This window comes from Copidosoma floridanum, unplaced genomic scaffold (genome assembly GCF_036245765.1).
Source record: "Copidosoma floridanum isolate Cflo_tuat_1 unplaced genomic scaffold, Cflo_Japanese_pri ptg000013l, whole genome shotgun sequence".
Classification (NCBI taxonomy): Eukaryota; Metazoa; Arthropoda; class Insecta; order Hymenoptera; family Encyrtidae; genus Copidosoma; species Copidosoma floridanum.
This window is the reverse complement of record NW_028321890.1, coordinates 26,910,311-26,928,990: the sequence shown is the minus strand read 5'-3', so window position 1 is coordinate 26,928,990 and position 18,680 is coordinate 26,910,311. Positions and strand designations below refer to the sequence as shown.

The 18,680-nt window shown below is 42.4% G+C and overlaps 1 protein-coding gene across 2 annotated transcripts in view; it reads right to left on the bottom strand.

Moving 5' to 3' along the window:
* Positions 1-11,803: 11,803 nt before the first annotated feature.
* The window catches only part of LOC106647323 (Sex combs reduced), a 29,031-nt gene continuing 22,154 nt past the window's right edge, over positions 11,804-18,680 (bottom strand). For both annotated transcript variants that reach the window (XM_014363652.2, XM_089591063.1), the window contains one exon: positions 11,804-12,523. In XM_014363652.2, the coding sequence (XP_014219138.1) occupies positions 12,219-12,523 (305 nt within the window). In that variant the 3' untranslated portion in view covers positions 11,804-12,218. The remainder of the gene's footprint in view (positions 12,524-18,680) is intronic.

The following is an 18,680-nucleotide window of genomic DNA, read 5'->3' as shown; positions in this document are numbered from 1 at the left end:
ACCCATACTTGGGAGAGACCGGAGGGAAAAAAAAAAAAAAAAAATAGAGAACCGAGCGAGAGCTGGTGGAGGTGTAGGAGAAAGAAAGAAAGAAAAAACCAACAAACGCCAGACACCGGGAAAACGCGGGGGAAATGGAACGTGAAGCTCTCTCGGTGGACCGAGCCGGGCGTTTATTGTTTCGGTGTCGATCAGCCTGCGAACTCGCCTCCCCCCCCCCCGTTTCTAAATTTGAATTTTTCGCTCCCTCACTTGGAGCTACGTAGTTTTTTATTTCCCCATTTTTTACGTACCCATACATTTCATTATAGTGTGGTTGCAAGAATTTTTAGATTTTCAGTCTCCGTTAATTTGACGCATTCCTGCGAAATGATTTTATTATGCGGGCAGAGGCTGCCTCGGGGGCTGCACGCACGCGATAAGCATAATCACTCAATTTTATACTCGCTAGGCTTTTAATGTTGTTATTATTATTATTATAAAACCCACACGCGTAAATCAACGGAAGTGGAAATTGCTCCGGCTGCTGTTTTCACGTAAGCTGAATCTTGATCGGGTGGAGGGGAAAAATGCAGGTGACAATTAGGTAAGTAGCTGCTGCAGAGGAGGGAAAAAAAGGGGCAAAGCGAGCGTGGAGGGAGTTGAAAAAAGAGCGATCTCGTTAAAACTCGATGCGTCAGGCAGAGAGAGAGAGCACGTGGGAAGAGATCATTGGCGAGCCACTGCGAAATAAAGTCGTCGGGGACTCGGGAAATAAAAGTCTCCTGCATAATGGAAACGAATGTCGTCTTGGTCGTGGAGTTTTGCGCGAAAGTGGAGTGTATGTGGCGTAGAGAGGACGGAAGACACGCGTGCGCGAATCAAACCAGAATGGAATTTACGAGATAGCGCTATTTTGCTTTTTTTCACCCCATGGCGAGTCCCAACAGGTGGTCGCTGTGCTTGATTCTATTCGTACTCGTGATGTATGGTTTGATCGACTTGGATTATTGTGAAAGAAAGGATCAAATTTTTGGGGGCATTTTAGGACATTTTTTTTAATGCTTACGTTCTGCTACGGTGAGAATGATGTGTATGGATAAAAGAAAGATCGATTGATAGAGCAATGTCCTATAGGCAAAGAAAGAAAAACGCGTCTTTGAGTCTTGAGCTATTATCCTAATACCTCTGCATCTTACACGCGAGTATGTACATTCGTAGTATAGCTCAATGATAGTGAAATTTGGTAAATCTTGAATTAAAATAATTAACATTAATTATACGAGTAATATATTATTTTCATTTCAAGTGAAACAAATTTTATAAAAAAAAAAAATCACCTATAGCTGCGTTACTTTGGGTGAAAGAATCGTGTGATTCATAAAAATATTCTATTTAGTCAATACGATAGTTATGATCTCGATTATTGAGAGTCGTAGGTCAAAATTTAATACTTTCATGAGGTATACACTGGTCTAACAACAAAAGCATAAAATGGGTAGTAGTAGTTTACTTATTTACGAGCAGCAAAGAAGTAATTATAGCTATATATTGTTAAAAACTGTCATCTGCATATCGCTCGAGTGCTTGAAAATAAAGTCAGCTTGTAATATACAACTTCCAGGACAGGGCAGGTAAATGAAATCCGATAGTTGCCGTGAAGCGTAAAAAGGAGTGAAAATGTTCGACTCACCGGAACCGACTTTGTGAAAAGGAAAGCCTTGAGTCGAGAACGAGTTGCGGCAACTGAAAGGGTCAAGCATACGAAAGAGCCAGAGCTGCATGCAAATGGTGCGTTATGGGTTTTCCGGCGACCTTGCGAGTTTCGCTTGTAAATAACCGTATCCATTGGAAATGCTTTCAAAGAAGCATCAAGAGCGTTTGAAAGGCTTGCACCTTCGAGACGCAACTCTTGCACTTCCGAGAGCTGTTGCCCACAATTTTAGAAACGTCGTGTCTCATTGGCTTTTCGAGACGTCCCGGCTTAATTCATAAACGATGTAGGTATTTCGCAGCGAGTTTAGATACGGGTATACGCATCTTTTGAATTTAAAATCGAGGACAGAAGCCGTTGCTGAACGAGTACGTGTGTCATACCCGTAGATGCTGCGCGGATAGCATATACGTATGGCCTGTGCGGAGAGCGAGAGGTCGAGTGACGCCGGAGGAGCTGTCACGAGTGATTAATTTTTCGGCCGAAGCAGGCGCTAAGTACTGACGCCGCTTTAACAAGTGTTGGCTTTTAAACATCCGAATGTTTTTTTTTTTTTTTTTTTTTTTTTTCGCACCGCTACTTGAACACTTTACTCTCTTTGATACTTCTCTGCGCTGTGAAACGCTCTGCTCGCATCATCGGTTCATTTATCCTCGACGAATAATCGTCACGGTGTACTTATCTATATCTACGTATCGGCAGCTGGAAAAATTCATAATTTCAACTACTTTCCCCTCAAGTTTAAAAGGAACAATCATCAACTTGAAATATTTACACTGAATCAGGGATGTATAGGTAATCGTGAGGCAATCAACTGTCGACCTATCACGGGTAGGCTCATGTATCCAGTGTAGCAATAAGCGAAGAAACGCATAAAATGCTCTTGTAAAAAAACAAAAGTATAGGTATACGCAAGCAAGTGCATGGCTCCGATTTATTTTCCTCTCTTTGAGTGTACATACCAACAGCACTGTCAGCGCTCGCCCGCCACCCGAGCTAACAGTACATATGCACTATTTAACCTTCCCCCCTTCCGTCCGATACCTACTCTATACAACATAAATACACCTACACACGCATTGCAATACGTGCTCGCGTTAAGGCAAAGTATTTGCATAGAGGCAGCAGCCGTGTAGCAATGGTCGTGTATATATAGCAGTCCCCCTGTATTATACTCAGAGTTGCCTCCCACGTTAGCGGCCGGGCTGTCAGTCAGCCGGCACACGAGCTCTCTCTCTATCTCTTGGCCTGCGCTGCCTCTTTCGTCATCGTCGTTCGTTCTATTATGCACCTCGGCGTTCTCTCTTTCAGTTGTTTCCCTTTCTTTTCGAGGCTGCGGATCCTCCCTGTCGCGGGGAGGCATTGTGCCCCCGTGCGACGACGGGAGACGAGACGAGACGTCCAACTCCCCGTGTCCATCCGTCCGTTGTCTCTCCCGCGCGGCATTCCTGCATACGATTACGCGAGACAGAGCTGCACTTACGCGCGTTTTCCTCCCGCCCTTCCCCCACGCGTGCACCGTCCCTTTTTTCTTTTTTTTTTTTTTTTTCTCCCTTCGGCTCTTTGGAGCCGGCGTCTCTCTCTTTTTTATACCGCGCATCTTTTCTGCACTGAGCTACCGTCGTGCCTCCCTTCGGTATTCCCCGAGTACTATAGTATGAAATTGCCGCCACTGCCAACTGTAACTGTGAGCTGTGCGCCGCACTTGTGAAACACTTGTGGATTTTCTCTTTATGGCGTGTGAAAGATGGTAAGGAAAGTGGGGTAGCTTCGTACGTGGTGTTTCGTTGTCGAGTGCTTGTAGTTGTACACCTCCACTTTGAGGGGATTGATTTGGGTTTAGTCAGGAAAGGCAATAACTTCTTACGCATTCATTGATACGCCAACATTATAATTGATAACTTTGAACCTCCAGCTTCGGTTGAACACAGGACATGCTATACCCGCCTCTAAATTAAGAAAAAATCTCCACCAGCTCTGCATTTAGATGTAACACTTAGCCTATACACCTACGCGCATATTTAAGATTCTAAGGGTTGCTCTTAGACCGAAGGCCTTACAGAAAATCTACGCGAACTGGAGCAAAGAGATGCTGCGATATCAATGGGGGCAACTAATGTGTGGGTATACGACATGCATCAGGAGTAACATAGGCAGGTATATATGTATAGCCGGCAAAGCGACGGGGGAAAATAGAGGAGACCGCATTAATAAAACATTAGCCGGGGTGGAAGGGGGGTCGCGGAGGATGTATCGCCGTAGTGTTTATATTATCTTCTTTGATGTCGACATGTGAATTGGACAGATTTGTTATTCAGGCCCCGTATGTACATAAAAGTGCGTCCCTGATATAGTCTTGCTTCCCCTTGTGTGTGTGTTGTGCTACGGGCCCAAAGTTGGCTGCTTTTTTTTTTCTTTTTCTTGCGCATCGACAGGAGAGAGAGAGAGCATATCCCGCGTGTCGGGCCAAGACGACAAGATTGACGGACACGAGGCCGACGTTCGACGGACGTCGAAAGAGGAACGCCGGCGCAAAGGGAGAAGTAACCGTTCGCCTCCTCTTTTTTCCTCCTCATATGCTCCTTCGTTTTTTCGTGTCCGGTGTTGTTGTTGTTGCTGGCTTTGCTTTCCTGGGGCTCTTTTTACGGGACCCTTGCAGGCTTGAATGCCCGCACACCCCCTCAAGTCGGTGGTACCCATCCGGCCTCTAGACGACGCCCACGTAAATAAAGTATTCGACTGAACCAGGTCTAGTTCTCGAAAAAAAAAAAAAAAAATGTTGAAGCATAGGTGTAAGAAGAGCAAATGAAATTCCAGCGCACGCGACTGTCGTGGAAAGGAAAAAAAGACAGGAGCAACGAAGTGATATTTCCCTAATTCCCGGCTAACAATTTTTTACGGGGCAAAGAAGCCAAGGAGGTGGGCCCGGGGTAATTGATGTTTGCCAAGGGAGAAGGAGAACATCAGCGCGTTGTTTAATCGTCGAACGAGAGCGTCGCCTTTGACGTCGCGCGGAATAGCTCTCTGGTATCGACATTCCTCGCCTGGGGAGGACCCCCCCCCCTCCTGCCTCCTTTTGCGTCTATTGGCAAATCGGGAGCTGTTCAGCCGCGATGGTTGCACGCACACGCGCTTACCTACACTGTGTATATATACACACGAGTTGCCAGTGATCCCGAACCTTGACTCTTCATTAATCACCGCGCTCCGGTATCAATGACTGACTGAGTGACTGACGGCTGGCGAGAGGTATTATATATGCCCGTACTACAAACGCTACTCCGATACTCTCTCTCTCTCTTTTCTGCTCTGTGTTTCCTTCCCTTTCGTCCTATTCAGCCGTTCTCTCTCTTTTTTTTATCGTGGCCTCCCTCGCTTGCTTATTTTTTGTGTTCCCCTTGGATTTTTCTTTTTTTTTTTTTTTTTTCATTTAATGTAGTTTCCTCAGGGGGGTGCCTTTTGCAGTTGAATGAAATCGTGAATCTCGCGATGATTATTCTCCATCTCCGTCTCGTTGTATTTTACAATACGTGGGTACGTATATATACATACTGATGGATGATCTGTTTGTATAGTGCGTAAACTAATTTAATTGAGCATCGAGGTTAATGATCCCTCGTCACTGATAGCGTCAAAATCCCGACGTTTCGATAGCGATGATCTGCCTCTTGTAAGAATCATCACGGGCGCGTTAATAATAACAATTAGGTCACCGACACACAAATAGCTGCACAATTGGAAAAATAATGACTACTTTCGAATCTGCTCGACGGTGCAGGGCACGGGGCAAAGATAATTTATTGGGTCGATTCAAAGGATTTTCCAATGAAGAATCTTTACCGCATCTTCCTTTTGACTTTGAATCCAAAAGAGTTGTAAGTACAAAGTGTGCTATGGAGATAAATCCTTTTGGATTGCTCGCAACAGTCGAGTCATCATCGGTAGCTCGAATGGCTCTTGTGGGCATGACTTGCACCGGGCTGCCATCCAAGTGTCGAACTCGTTTCTCTTTTTTTTTTTTTTTTTTTCCAGGTCCTCCTCTTTGCCGATATCGTACGTATGTCCTTTCGCAACTTTTCTTTTGTCCCTCCGACAGTGGACAATCATGCCGCCAAGTCGAAATGTTGGTCATGCGTTGACGACTACGTGTCAGGCCCCCTCATAGTTGTCGCATGATTTTATCGCACGTTGTGTTAGTGCAATCGTTTGTTTTATATTTTTTTATCGTGAAACGATTGTAGTAAACCCACGTATAAATAGACTGAGGTAAAAGTTGTATTCGACATTTCAAAAACATAAAAATTAATAACCAGTGTAAAAAATATAGATTTTACCAAATTTTTTCGGAGAAAACATAAATAAAACTATTTTTTTAATATTAAAAAATTAAATTACAAATCGAATGTGCAGAATTAAAATTGTCTCAAATAAATCGTACAGCACATTTATAATAAAAAATATTAATTGAAAAAATCGTCAAATACGTTTAAATTTGATACATTACCGTAACAACTTCATTTGTACTTTATTTAGAATACTTAAAATACTTAAAATTAAGTACAATATATTTCAAACTATTGATTTAATATTAATTATGTAAATATTTCATAACTTTTTGGCTTTTAAATTAAATCATCAAAAATAAAAAATAAAATAATAAAAAATAAATATAAAAATAAGATGATTTCTTATAACTTTTATTTGAAAATAATAATCATTTAAATATTGAATTCCAATAGTTAGTTTGACTAGAGTTTAGTGATAAGTTACTAAATAATTTAAGTATCTAAGGATGTTTAAAATTTGACAAACAGTCTTCCGTCTGCTTATAAAAATTAGAAATAGTAAAAACCAGCATTGAGGCTATTTAAATAAATAAACAAAAAAATAATAAGTCAAAGTTTACAACTCTGTACAAAAAGTGCAGTATGTTATTTTAAATGAATAGACAGCCTCGAAATTTCGAAATAATTTCACCCCTGTCAAAATATTGAGCATGAGCCAACTTGATAAATAATTCGAGCAACGAGGAACATGTTCCGCAGAGCTCAAAGTTGAATTAAATGTCCGCTCTCGGTACGCTGCAGGCAGATACAAGACGACGCGCACACAAAGACAGCCGGACGGATAACCCCAAGCAATCACAGCTCACGCGGCGGTGGTATCAATTTTGTAATGTAACACTCTGTGTATAAATCATGCAATTAAGCCCCTCCAAGCTAAGAAGACACGCCGTTCCGACGTTGACAATTACGAAGTCGACAATGTTTCGGTACGGGTGGTATCTCCTCGAGGGAGAGCCTCGCGCGAGTTCAATGATAAGTGCGGCCCTGCACTGAACACTGCGATGCGAAAGTGGAATGAATCTCGGCGAGAGTCAATATCACCGGCTCTCAAATAGAATGATCGATTGTCTTCCTAGAAAAGTTGAGTCTTTTCCTCTACTGCTTCATTTTTATCATCGAGTACCAAACTAATAAAATTAAATATTCTCGAAATTTCATTAACAAAAGCTTATATTTAGGCTGAGGAGAACAAACAATTTCAATTTTTTACGTCATACCATTTAATAATTACAATTTAAATTATTTATATATATATATATTTATATATAATTATATGTCTTACAAATACGGTGCTCTAAGTTTACGAAGATGTAGTATGTAGTTATTTTTATTTATCTTTTTTTTTTTTTTTTAGTTAGACTATTACGTATATTACATGGAATGAAGTATAACATCTCAAAACGCTACGCGAACGTAATACTCTTGAGTTTAAACTCAACGCGTAGATGCATCTGTCTGCATATCGTGTATATGTCTATTGTGTTGTTTACATGTGAAAGATGACAAGACACGTACATTTTTGTTGTATTTTTTTTATTTTATTTTATTTTTTTTTTTTACTTTGTCTTAATTCTGCTGCCCATTTATCTATCTATGAGTGTGTACACGTGTGAGAGCTTTTCACAACTGTTTTTTTCGCTCGAAGAAGACAGTCAGTGTTTTATGCACAACAGCAACTATCACCCACGATTGAAGAAAAAAAGAACGTATTTACGCGACGATACGTCCTCGTTTTCTTTTATATATTCATGTATAATTATTGTAAAATCGAAGTTGAGAATTGTACACTTGTTATTGCAACAGTCGCGTATATTGTGTAATCTTTTCTTCACCGAGAAATGTCACTTATACTCTTCTTTTTTCTTTCTTTTTTTTTTTCATCTTTCGTTTTCATTTTCATACATATTTTCTATACACACAAAGTGTTGAGTTAGGTACGAAACAGAGATAAAGAACAACGTGTTGACGACACACGCCTACGTGAACAACAAAAAAAATAATCATAACAAAACAAACAAAATACAAATATTAACACTGGATCAAGTCGTTTATAATATATGTAAATAGCATAACAGACTCACTCTCCATATAATCAAGAATAATGATAATAATAAATCATCATCGTCGTCATCATCGTCACCGTAATGATTTTCCTTTTTTTTTTTCTTTTTTCTTTTTTGCTTCTTCAAGTCGATGCAATATATAATATATTTATAAATATGTAATAATAATAATAATAATTATACTCTTTACCGTCGTCATGCATTCAGCCCTCGCTTAAATTTAATCTACACTTGCGGTGCCGAGCGTTAGAAGAAGTCCATTGTCACAACTATATATGTATACACTCATGTATTTATATCATGTGTGGGCCCTTCTCGGTCCCCATGCAAATGTGCGGGGAGTTTTATACGCGCTTATCTCCCTTATCCCCGATGAGTCGTTCCTCCGACGCTCGGCCACGATAATAATACAATAACATCGTCGATATCGCGTGTTTCATAATTATTTACAAAATCAGAGTGTGTGTGTATATGTGTCTTTCAACTCTTTCTTCATTTTAATTTTCCTCGCGTTTTATCGTGAACTTTTTCCGTTCATCTAAAATCGTTTGAAAGAGCTTCATGGATCCCTGTATTCTTCCGAATTCGCTTTCATCGCACACGATCGATTTCTCCACTCTTTATCATACCTCGTGCATCATTTTTCGCTTCAGTAATCCTAAACAACATTTCCACGATTAATCAAACTCATACGTATCGCTCTATGTATATACTATATATATATATATTTTTTTTTTTTCTAATAATCACTCAAGAGCGACAAGGTATATCACATATATGCGTCTCCTTACAACGTAATGTTCAGAAAGAGTGAGAGACAAGAAAGAAGGGAAAAAACAATACCATTACTGTTATCGTGGTCGTTACGTGCTTTTAACGCACCTGCCATTCTACCTATACACAAATACACACGCAACAGGCAGGCACTCAACCCTCGAGCGCAAGCTACAGCCAGTACGTCTTTTCGCATGTAGACATATCTACGATCCCTCCAGAGTTATGAATGTGTTTTAGTTTTTTTTTTTTTTTTTTTTTTTTTTTTTTACTTTACCCCAGTACACGAGAATTGCCACGAGTGTGCAATTATTCGCGGACGCGCACCAAGATTCTTATATGCAGACGTGCCCGTCGACCGAGACACACGGGCGTCCCGCTACTGCCTCTTTTGGTCTTGTAATTAACTTGTTTAATTGCCACGCCGATTCGTTATTTTCGACCGCGTTGTGTAATTGATTTTAATTGAATGGGGACGCGATGCTTTCATCCATATTTCTTTTTCTCTCTCCCCCGTTTGCGTTTTGTTAATCGTATTAATTATCATTCGTGGAACGGAACTACCTCCTGCTGGAAAAAAAAGGCAATCGTAGTACAAAAAAGTGCTTTTTATTTTTTAATTTCTTTTGATTTTTAGAGGTAGTCACGATCTTTTTATGTAGGCTCAATATCACGCGAGTTGGTGATTTTTCTTGTAAGAGACGCTACCTGTCTACCTGGCCATCGTTGCCCAGAAAAAAGCAGATGTGCACTTTCGAGGGTCCTGGAGAAAACAAAACGCAAACGAGACAAAATGATAGTTCAAACGAAGGGTGACGAATCGCCCGAGTTGGACAGCAAAAGGCTAAAAAAATATATGTAGTGGAGAATTTAAAAAAAAAAAAGTGAAGCGATGGGAAGAGTAAAAGTCTTTCTCTCTTCCAGTCGTTAGCCAACATCGTTTAAATATCGCATGTCTCTCGAGCGAATTATCGTTATAATTATTATTCACATATGCACATAGTATATTCACGCGAAAATTAGCTCTGCGGTCGAGGGCTCACATCTGATTGCCTGTAGAGCAGACAACCATTTAATTAATAATTTCGGAAAAGAAAGGTTTGGGTGACTTTTGCTTCTTTGTTCGACGCACGTTATACTTATTGGTTCATTCGTTCATTCATTCGTATGATACACATGATTGCTGATTACTCGTCGAGTTTTTACAGTAATAGTGGGTTGCCACTAAAAAGTTTACACATAAAAAAAAACAAACGACGACAAAATTCGCGACATAAGTACTCTAAGCGTAGACAACATCGATACGAGCACAATTTTAATTTTTTTTGTCTAAGTTTGCTGGCCGAGAAAGGAGGATGAAAGCAAACGAACGAGACCGGGTTATTCGTGCACAGATCGGCGAGGACGCTAACTTGCATTACGAGCCAGTTTTTTGTTCGAAAGAGAGAGAAACAAAAAACCGAGTATACGCGTCGATCGCCAAGGGAACACTTTGAGCATTAGCAGGCACCTTACGTCCTATATTCATGAATACGCAAAAAAAAATGTGGAGTCTACGTTTTTATTCATACGTTCGTCATGTACACAGCATAAATCGAGATATTCGATTTTGTTCGCTTTCATTTCAATTAATCTACTATATACACTGATACATATTTAGTTTTATCCTCGGTATTTTTATCTATACGCGATAACACATCGACGATTCTCGATTTTTCAGACTTGAGGGAATATATGAGGAATCAAGGAGTCTGGGGGGTGATGAAAATGACCTTTCGAGGATGAGAGATGGGAACAATGGACAGAGCGATAGTGGAGGATAATGAAAGACTGGTAAGTACTCGAAAAATAATACGCAATTTACGCGCATGAAATAGATAACGATTGAGAATGAAATAATTTTCTCTGAATCTTTTGTTTGTCACAACTAGTATACATTATTGAACTTTGCAAAGCATAAAAAAAAAAAAAAACTTGGAGAAAAGAATCCAAAGTATCTATGTACACACAGACTCTGTACAGCACGTCTCGCACGCGTAAGAAAACAATAATTCCTCACCAAGCAAATACACAGGATCGAGTCGCATCAAAGCGACGCGAAAAAATTCACAAACTCTTTATCTAACTTTTTAATGTACAATACACATTCGTCATTGATTTAACACAATATATAATATGTATATCCCTCGCAACTTTTCGCCTAATACGCTTAATCACTAGAGTTTCGGTTTCTATGTATAATAGTTATTATTTTTATAAGTAATCGTAATAATTATAATCGTAATCATGATGATGATAATAATAATAATAATAATATTAATATCCTCGCCCGCTGAGGCGGACTCTCAGCTCGCGTTTGCGCGCCCTTGACTGCAGCGTTTTTATTTGTATTGTTTTGCCCTTAGCACATGCATGTATATATACCTCGTCGTTTCCCACCGTGAGATGATGGCAAACGCTGCCCAGCATACGCACTCAATATTATGCGCTGCAAGGGAGAAGGCATGTATGGCATCGCGTAATTTACGAGAGGGCGCACAAGAGAGTCTCTCCCTCGGAGGAGCGCGTCCAGTCTGTTATAAGTGTATCCCGGTGCTCATGGTTTTCAGCAAAATTTTCGTTTTACTTTATTTCCCACTCGCGGCGGTGCAGGCAGGCGTGCAGAAACTTTGGCTTCTATCCTTCTCCCCCCTCTCACCCGCTATCCTTCGCTTCCTCTATACATACCCATACTCTCTTGCTCCCTCTTTTTCTCCAGCGCCGATGCCTCCGAGCTGCAGTTTTCGAGGCTTTTTTTTTCGATTCTCCCGAACGAGAGGCGTTGCACCACCTCTCCCCCCCCTTTTTTTTCGAGATTGGCTCGCGAGTTAGCGCTTCTTCGTAATGGGCACGTTCGCCCCGCGCAGATCACACTCGATACGAGCTCAACGAGAGCGTACGCGCGTGTAATTTGCACGTGAATCTAAACAACGAATCCAGTCTGGACGATTTTTCGCGAAAAAAGTGAAACAAAAGGAAAAAGCGTCTCGTGGAACCTCGAAATATAAAGGAGGAGGGATTCCTTTCGGGGGGTGTGTATAATCATTACCGGGCCGACTCGCGAAATCGCGGCGAGTCGATCGCTAGTGTATAGCCAAAAGCCACCGACGCGTGGAGAAAAAGAGCAAGTGGAGCGCACGACGTTAGAATAGTAGTAGAGAGGTGGGGGGGGGAGGACAGAGAGTAGGGGTGTCGGTGAGAGTGGGCCCAAAAGTGGAGGGGCCCCCCTTAGAAGTTCTGCTCGCCGTACATGCCGGGAAACCGGACGGCGTGAGCTCCGAGCTCGGCGGACGAGAACTCCTCCTATGTGGCCAGATGGGCGAACTGGCTCGGGTGCGGGGCGAACTGGTAGGGATGACCGTAGGGCGACATGTGGTACGGCACGATGTTCATGCTGGCCATCTTGTGCTCCTTCTTCCACTTCATCCGCCGATTCTGGAACCAGATTTTGATCTGTCGCTCGCTGAGGCAGAGCGCGTGCGCTATCTCGATCCTGCGCCGCCTGGTCAGGTAGCGGTTGAAGTGGAACTCCTTCTCGAGCTCGAGGGTCTGGTACCTGGTGTACGAGGTCCGCTGGCGCTTCGTTTCCCCGTTCGCGTTCACCGTACCTGCAACATTCGAATCGTATAAACAACCAATCGGTACACGCATCCCTTTTGGGATACAGAAATCAATTTATTTTCTTTCTTTTTCAATTGAAATCCAATGGACCATCCTCTACTTTAATTACCCACCGTGTAGAGCCTCTACTTGTATACGTGTTTTTATTTTCTCTTACAAATAAACGTACCGCGTTGCAGTCGGACGAATCGTTCGATCGATCATTCGGGCCGCATTCGATACCTCCGCGCTGTCCATTTTAATCGCACCTCGGCCTATAACGTGCGCTCGTCTCTTGAGCCGTGCAATAGAGAGCAACGGCACGCGCTTCTCGCCCACTTTACCGGGGATACGAGATTAATGATTTTTCGAGTTACAAACTTCCAACCGAATGCAATCAAGATGCTAATATAACGCGATACGTAGCATTACCGTTCCACACAGTAATATTATTTTTAACAGTTAAGATTATCGTTACAACAGTAAACCTTAAAAAAGATCGGTTGATAAATTGTATTTTCCAGCATAGGAATTTTTCACTGTTCTAACCATAATTTTTACTGTTAAAACAATAACAACAATCTTTACAAATAAATTGAAAATAATAATTTTTTTTTTCGCCGGGATAGTAATTTTTGATGGAGTTTCTCCAAAATTTTTATTATTTTTTTTTCTTTCGGTGTAGAAACTTGTAAATGGTAACTGCAGATATAGGTTTGGTAATCAAAGGCTGCGTCGATCCTGCACCGAATGGCGCAGTCGGGCACAGTGAAACCTTGTGGGAGTTGTAGTTTCCTAAGCCTACATTGTCGGTCTGCCAAGTGCGATATGTTTGTTTTTTCATCACGCGTTGGTGGACGGCAAAGGTCCGAAGAGGAAGAACGAGCTCATTTATTATTTCAACGAGTCGTGTCTAATGTCACGCGGGCGGTCGTCATCCCGGAGAGGTGGAAGGGGGGTATCGAGTTGTTCGCCCAATGGGTACATACCTATGATATTATTACCAATGGTACTCGACACACCGACATCGGAGCATAAGTGCCATTAAGGGCCATTCGCGTGTCGGTGTGTCGCGCTAAGGTTGGGGGCCGTAAATAATTTCGCGCGACGCTATTATTACGACGACTTTGGTGCGCTTAGTAGAGATCCGGGGAGCATCAGAGGACGGCACTCGCGGTTTTATTTACGAGGGAGGATGGCACAAAGTGGCCACGTTCTCGCAACGGGTACCGACGCGTGACGCTTCTCTCGGTAGGCGCGTGCAGGTGTACGCGCGCTGATCTCTAATTAATTCCGAGGCGCGATTCCCCCATTGAGCTGTACTCTTTTGGGACGATAAATTTTGGAGGAAGGTGCAAGTATAGGACGGATTTTTCGACGGAAACGCGTCGTTTCAGCGCCGATTTATCGGCCCCCGACTCGCGTATTATTGGATGACGGGGACGATTCTATCGAGCCTTTCTTCGAAAGCTGGTTACTACCTAGCGCTATGTGTGTGTGTGCGTGTCTGCGTCGGTGCGAGTCGGGCCTGCACGCACTGTTTCGCGTTTATTATGCGCATCTCAATTCCAACGCAAATTGCCGGTTTAACCTCGTTGACTCGTTCAAAAGTGTTATTTTGCGCGCGCGAGCGGACCACGACGTCGCCCGGCTGAGACGTAATGCGTCAGTTTGCCTTTGAGACGGGACTACGGGATGAAGAAGAGCTGTCATATTCTTTTTTTTTTTTTTTTTTTTTTTTTTTACCTACGGCCAATATTATTTTCATTTGCTTATTTATTCGTAAAATGTCGCGGTTGTAATACGTAACGATGTCGGATGACACATTTTTTTGTCATGCATATATTTGTACGAAAATCTTTATTAAAAAATAATAAAATAATAATTAATAATTTAAAAAAAAATTAATCGTCCCCAAATTACGTGGCACTGCGTGAGTTTTCGAAAAACGTGCTCTGACGTACAAAGTGGTCGAGGATTAATAACTTCCTTTTGCCTGGTTTGCACGCAACTATTACGATGGAAAAACGTCAGATGTACGGTAATTATTCAGCGATGCAAATACCTATACATGTACTAGCTACATGTAACGTGAAAGTCCATCGATGGTGCAAAAATTTGTAGAAAAAATCCCCATGTAATTTTTTCAATAAAAATCGCTTTACCAGTTATTATAATGGTCGATCGGTCGTGCTATTAGGTAAAATAATCATACACTAGACGAAAAATAGATAAATTCTCCCAGGCGAGTCGAACATGCTCTACCACTTGAAATTAATAAACTGGTGTTGCGTCTACGACCGCATAATTGAACTTCTCAATGATTGGCCAAGGTAAGCTTGCATCTCACAGTCAACCATATTAAAGCTCTCCGCTCGGAATGGCATAAAATAAAAAAAGTAACCATTTCCATCCCACAACACCATATATGTATACGACTCGTCGCGAAACAATGGCACTAGGGTGCGAGAAAAAAAATGTAGAACCGAAGCAGCCGATAAAAAACAAATAATAATGACAAATGCGAACGTATACACGCATATTCAGATAAAGTTCGGCCTCCCGCATTGAGTCCGAGGGCCGTGCGTACATACACACACACACACACGTGTGGGTGCGCTCGAGGTAAAGAAGAAGAGGAGCGGGTGTGCGCGCGGATATTAAAGAGGCGGCTCATTTACGGCAATAATGAATGCACTATTAATAGCCGGAGCGCAAAGCGAGGCTTGGACTCGTGTGTATAATATATAACATACTCTCTCGCGCACGCGCTCGTGTATATATTATAGTTGAGAGCGAGGAAGGGAAGAGCACCGAGATGTAATAATGTATAAACTGTATAGCCCGTACGTGTATGTATATGCATCAAGAAAGGCTGGAAGGATGGTACAGGGGAAGCGGCTCGAAGGAGAGATAAAGGGGGAGGAGATCGCGAGAGCTGAAAAAATGAAGAGCACGAGTGGAGAAGGAGGTGGAGGAGAGGCTGTACCAGCTCGCGGTGCAGAAAACAGGATGCTGGCGAATTTTGACGCTGTCTTTTTTTTCTTATCGGTACTGAATTGCTGTTGCTATTGGCTTGGGGTGAATGGTGTGTTTGTTGGGGATTTTTTTTTTTTATTCTTCATTTTACAAATGGTGGAAAATTGCAATACAGGATCGAGGAAGTCGCCGATCAAACCGTGCTTTTTCGATGATTGGGGGAAATTAAATGCCGAGGAAGCTATCGCAATCCCTCGTTCGAGATTGTGCTGATCATTTGGCTCAATGATCAGCTTCGATATATACCTGATTTTTCTAAGAAAACAAAAAACTGGAGCATCAAAGGATACGTTAAAAGTTGACTTGAGAGAGACGAAAAGTACATATAGGAAGAGGAGGAACGAGCACATCCCACAACGGCGTAACAAAAGACAGCAGAAGCATACCATACGAGGTGGCACGTGTGCGTTTTGCCGAGAATCGCGGCTTAATGACCGGAGAGAAGTGCTTCCCCCCGCGTTATCGCTTTCCTCCCGACATGGCACGCCGCAAGGGAGTTCTTTTTAATAAATAGCTCCCGCCTGTCCGAACCGCGGAAGATTTGCCGAATGCGCGGGAATTCTTTGCCAGGGTATCCATTCTCTGATGCAGTGGTGTATGACCATTTTTCCCGCGAGTCAGCTTTTAATTTTGCTCTTTAAAAAGCTCACCCTGACACGTCTATCGTGTGTTTCTATGCCAACGTGGGTGCAGCTTGAATTTTTGAAAAATAAAGGAAGCGGTGGAGGGCTGTACCCGAGAAAATTACGCGGGATGTACACATCCAATTATTCGGGGGTAAGGGGGTCTTTCCGGAGAGTCGTCGGCCCCCCCCCCTTCGGACGATTCACGATCCTAAAGTGATTAATTGCCTGCAAAGTCCCGCGTATGGCAGGAGGCATCGGAGAATGCATCCTGGCATGAAAAAGGCCCGGGTTCTCGCCGTACAATCGATTATTTTCCTTTTCTCCTGTTATCCTCGCCTTATCGACCACTTATCACGCGCGTCATTAATAACGTTTCGCCGGTTGTTTCTCTTTTGTTTCTTTTTTCGGCTCGAAATGCCTTTTGGTAGTCTCTTCTTTGAGTCTATGGGATTTTTGTGATTTCACATACAAATGTAAATTATAGTTTCGAGTGTCAAAATTACCATTACCTTTTGGCAAAAAATCATCGTACTCGATTTGACATTAGAACAAAATTTCTCATTAATGAACCTTTTTGATATCCCCTAATACTCAACTCGAGATGCGAATGTATTATAATAAAAAAATGTGAAAAGCTTAGGTTGGACGAGCCAAATTTTTCCAAAAATTATAAATAGACAGTGCCACATCCGCGCACATTCCCAAGCAATTCAATACAAGTCAGTGTCACACCGCAGGCATCAACAGAATCCATAGAAATAACAAAATCGCTCGAAATGCGCGAGCATAGCCGGCATGACTCGCCAGCGAGCTTTTTCGAATGTATACGAATAGAGGCACTTGGCTCGCGACGCTCGGCGAGAGGGCAAAGAGATAAAACAGACAGACACGGGCAGACAGACGGCGAGCGAGAGAACCGCGGTGCTCGACACTTCATTTTTAATGCGCAAAACAAGGATGATCCAGCCGCGAATTTGGCGCGACGATCGGATTCCCGTCTAAGAATTTTCAGCGCGTCCGACGAAAGCCGAGCTCTCCTCTTTGGGATGATAAATGAAGTGCGCGACGCGCGTCGTCGGCCGCCACTTTGCGAGCTCCTGCTCTTTTTCCCTCTCTCTCTCTCTCTCTCTCTCTCTTGATCGTGACGAATGCTCAGCGTTATCCTGCCTCGTACGCGCTTTTGTGTGTACGTGAATGGGCACGGATCTCAGTGCTGGTTATTAAAATCGTGTGCCCGATACGAGTGGCGGAAGCCGTCTCAAAATTAAAACAACACCCACTCCTCCAACGAATCCCTTTGTTTTGTTTTTGCAATTTTTTTCGTCCTTCCGGAATTTTTTTCAATGTCCAACGGAACTCGGTTCGCTCCCAACTGGACCATCTTACTATAGCTAACGACACAAATGAGCTACGAGCTGCTCAACGCAAATAACCACTTTAGTTTTTCATCACATCACTCTCGTTACATTCTCCTATCTTTTCTTCAACTACTCAATAAAAAAAAAATGATGGGTCAGGGAAGAACAAGCCTCTCCCATAAGCATCCAGCATCAGCTCAGTCATGCCGGTCAGGCGTCAGTCAAAGCTCCCACGGTCGAGGCAGTGACAAGTTTGGTACACGCGAGAAAGAGAACTGTTTAATTTGGTTCTAAAAAAAAATGACTGACTGATTCAGCGGTGCTTGTGCTACGACAACGGAGAGTGTGTTGGTCGAATTGGATGAATCTGCGATCTTTGTCGGTCCAGCGTGTAAGTCCGATGCAGGCAAACATGGGTATGAAATATGGTGTTGATTCGCGAGGTAATTGTTAACTGCTATCGATATCGATACGTGGGCAAGTTTCAAGCTTTTTTATTTTTGGAATGTACTTGAACTTTTTCCTCCATTGCTATCCAAATTGGTGTACTTATAGTTGGACTTGTCACTAGCCTATAGTTGGTCGAACAACTGTGGTCAAGTCGATTTTACGGCAGGTTCAAAACACTTGAAGAACAGTCACAGATACATGGCTCAAAGTCCATAATGCCATTTACTTGGAATCGTAGCCAACATTATTTTTTCTACTAAATTCTCTTCAAGTAGTACGCCAACATAACAGATACGTGCATGTATCAACAACGTCACGCGTACCGACGACAGTGCACGAAAAGTATTTTTTTAATTTTCTCTTGCCCACAGATCCACCGCCACTCCAAAAGTATCTCTAGTTCGTACCGAGTATTTGTCCCGATTTTTGTCCCCCTCGCTCTCTCATCATCTCGTTTTCCCCGACACCGTTGCAACAGTTGTCCCCGGCTCATCATCCACTCGTCGAATCTCCATACCGGAGATTTTTTTTTACCCTGCCAAGCGTATACACGTACAGGCCACTCGTCTATTTTTAAAGCGCTACACACGCACCCATCGACCGTCTCCTCTTTGATTGTCACTGACATTGGACTCGGAAACGCTGATACATAATACACCCAATACTGCACGTTATCTTTGTTTTAGTGTACA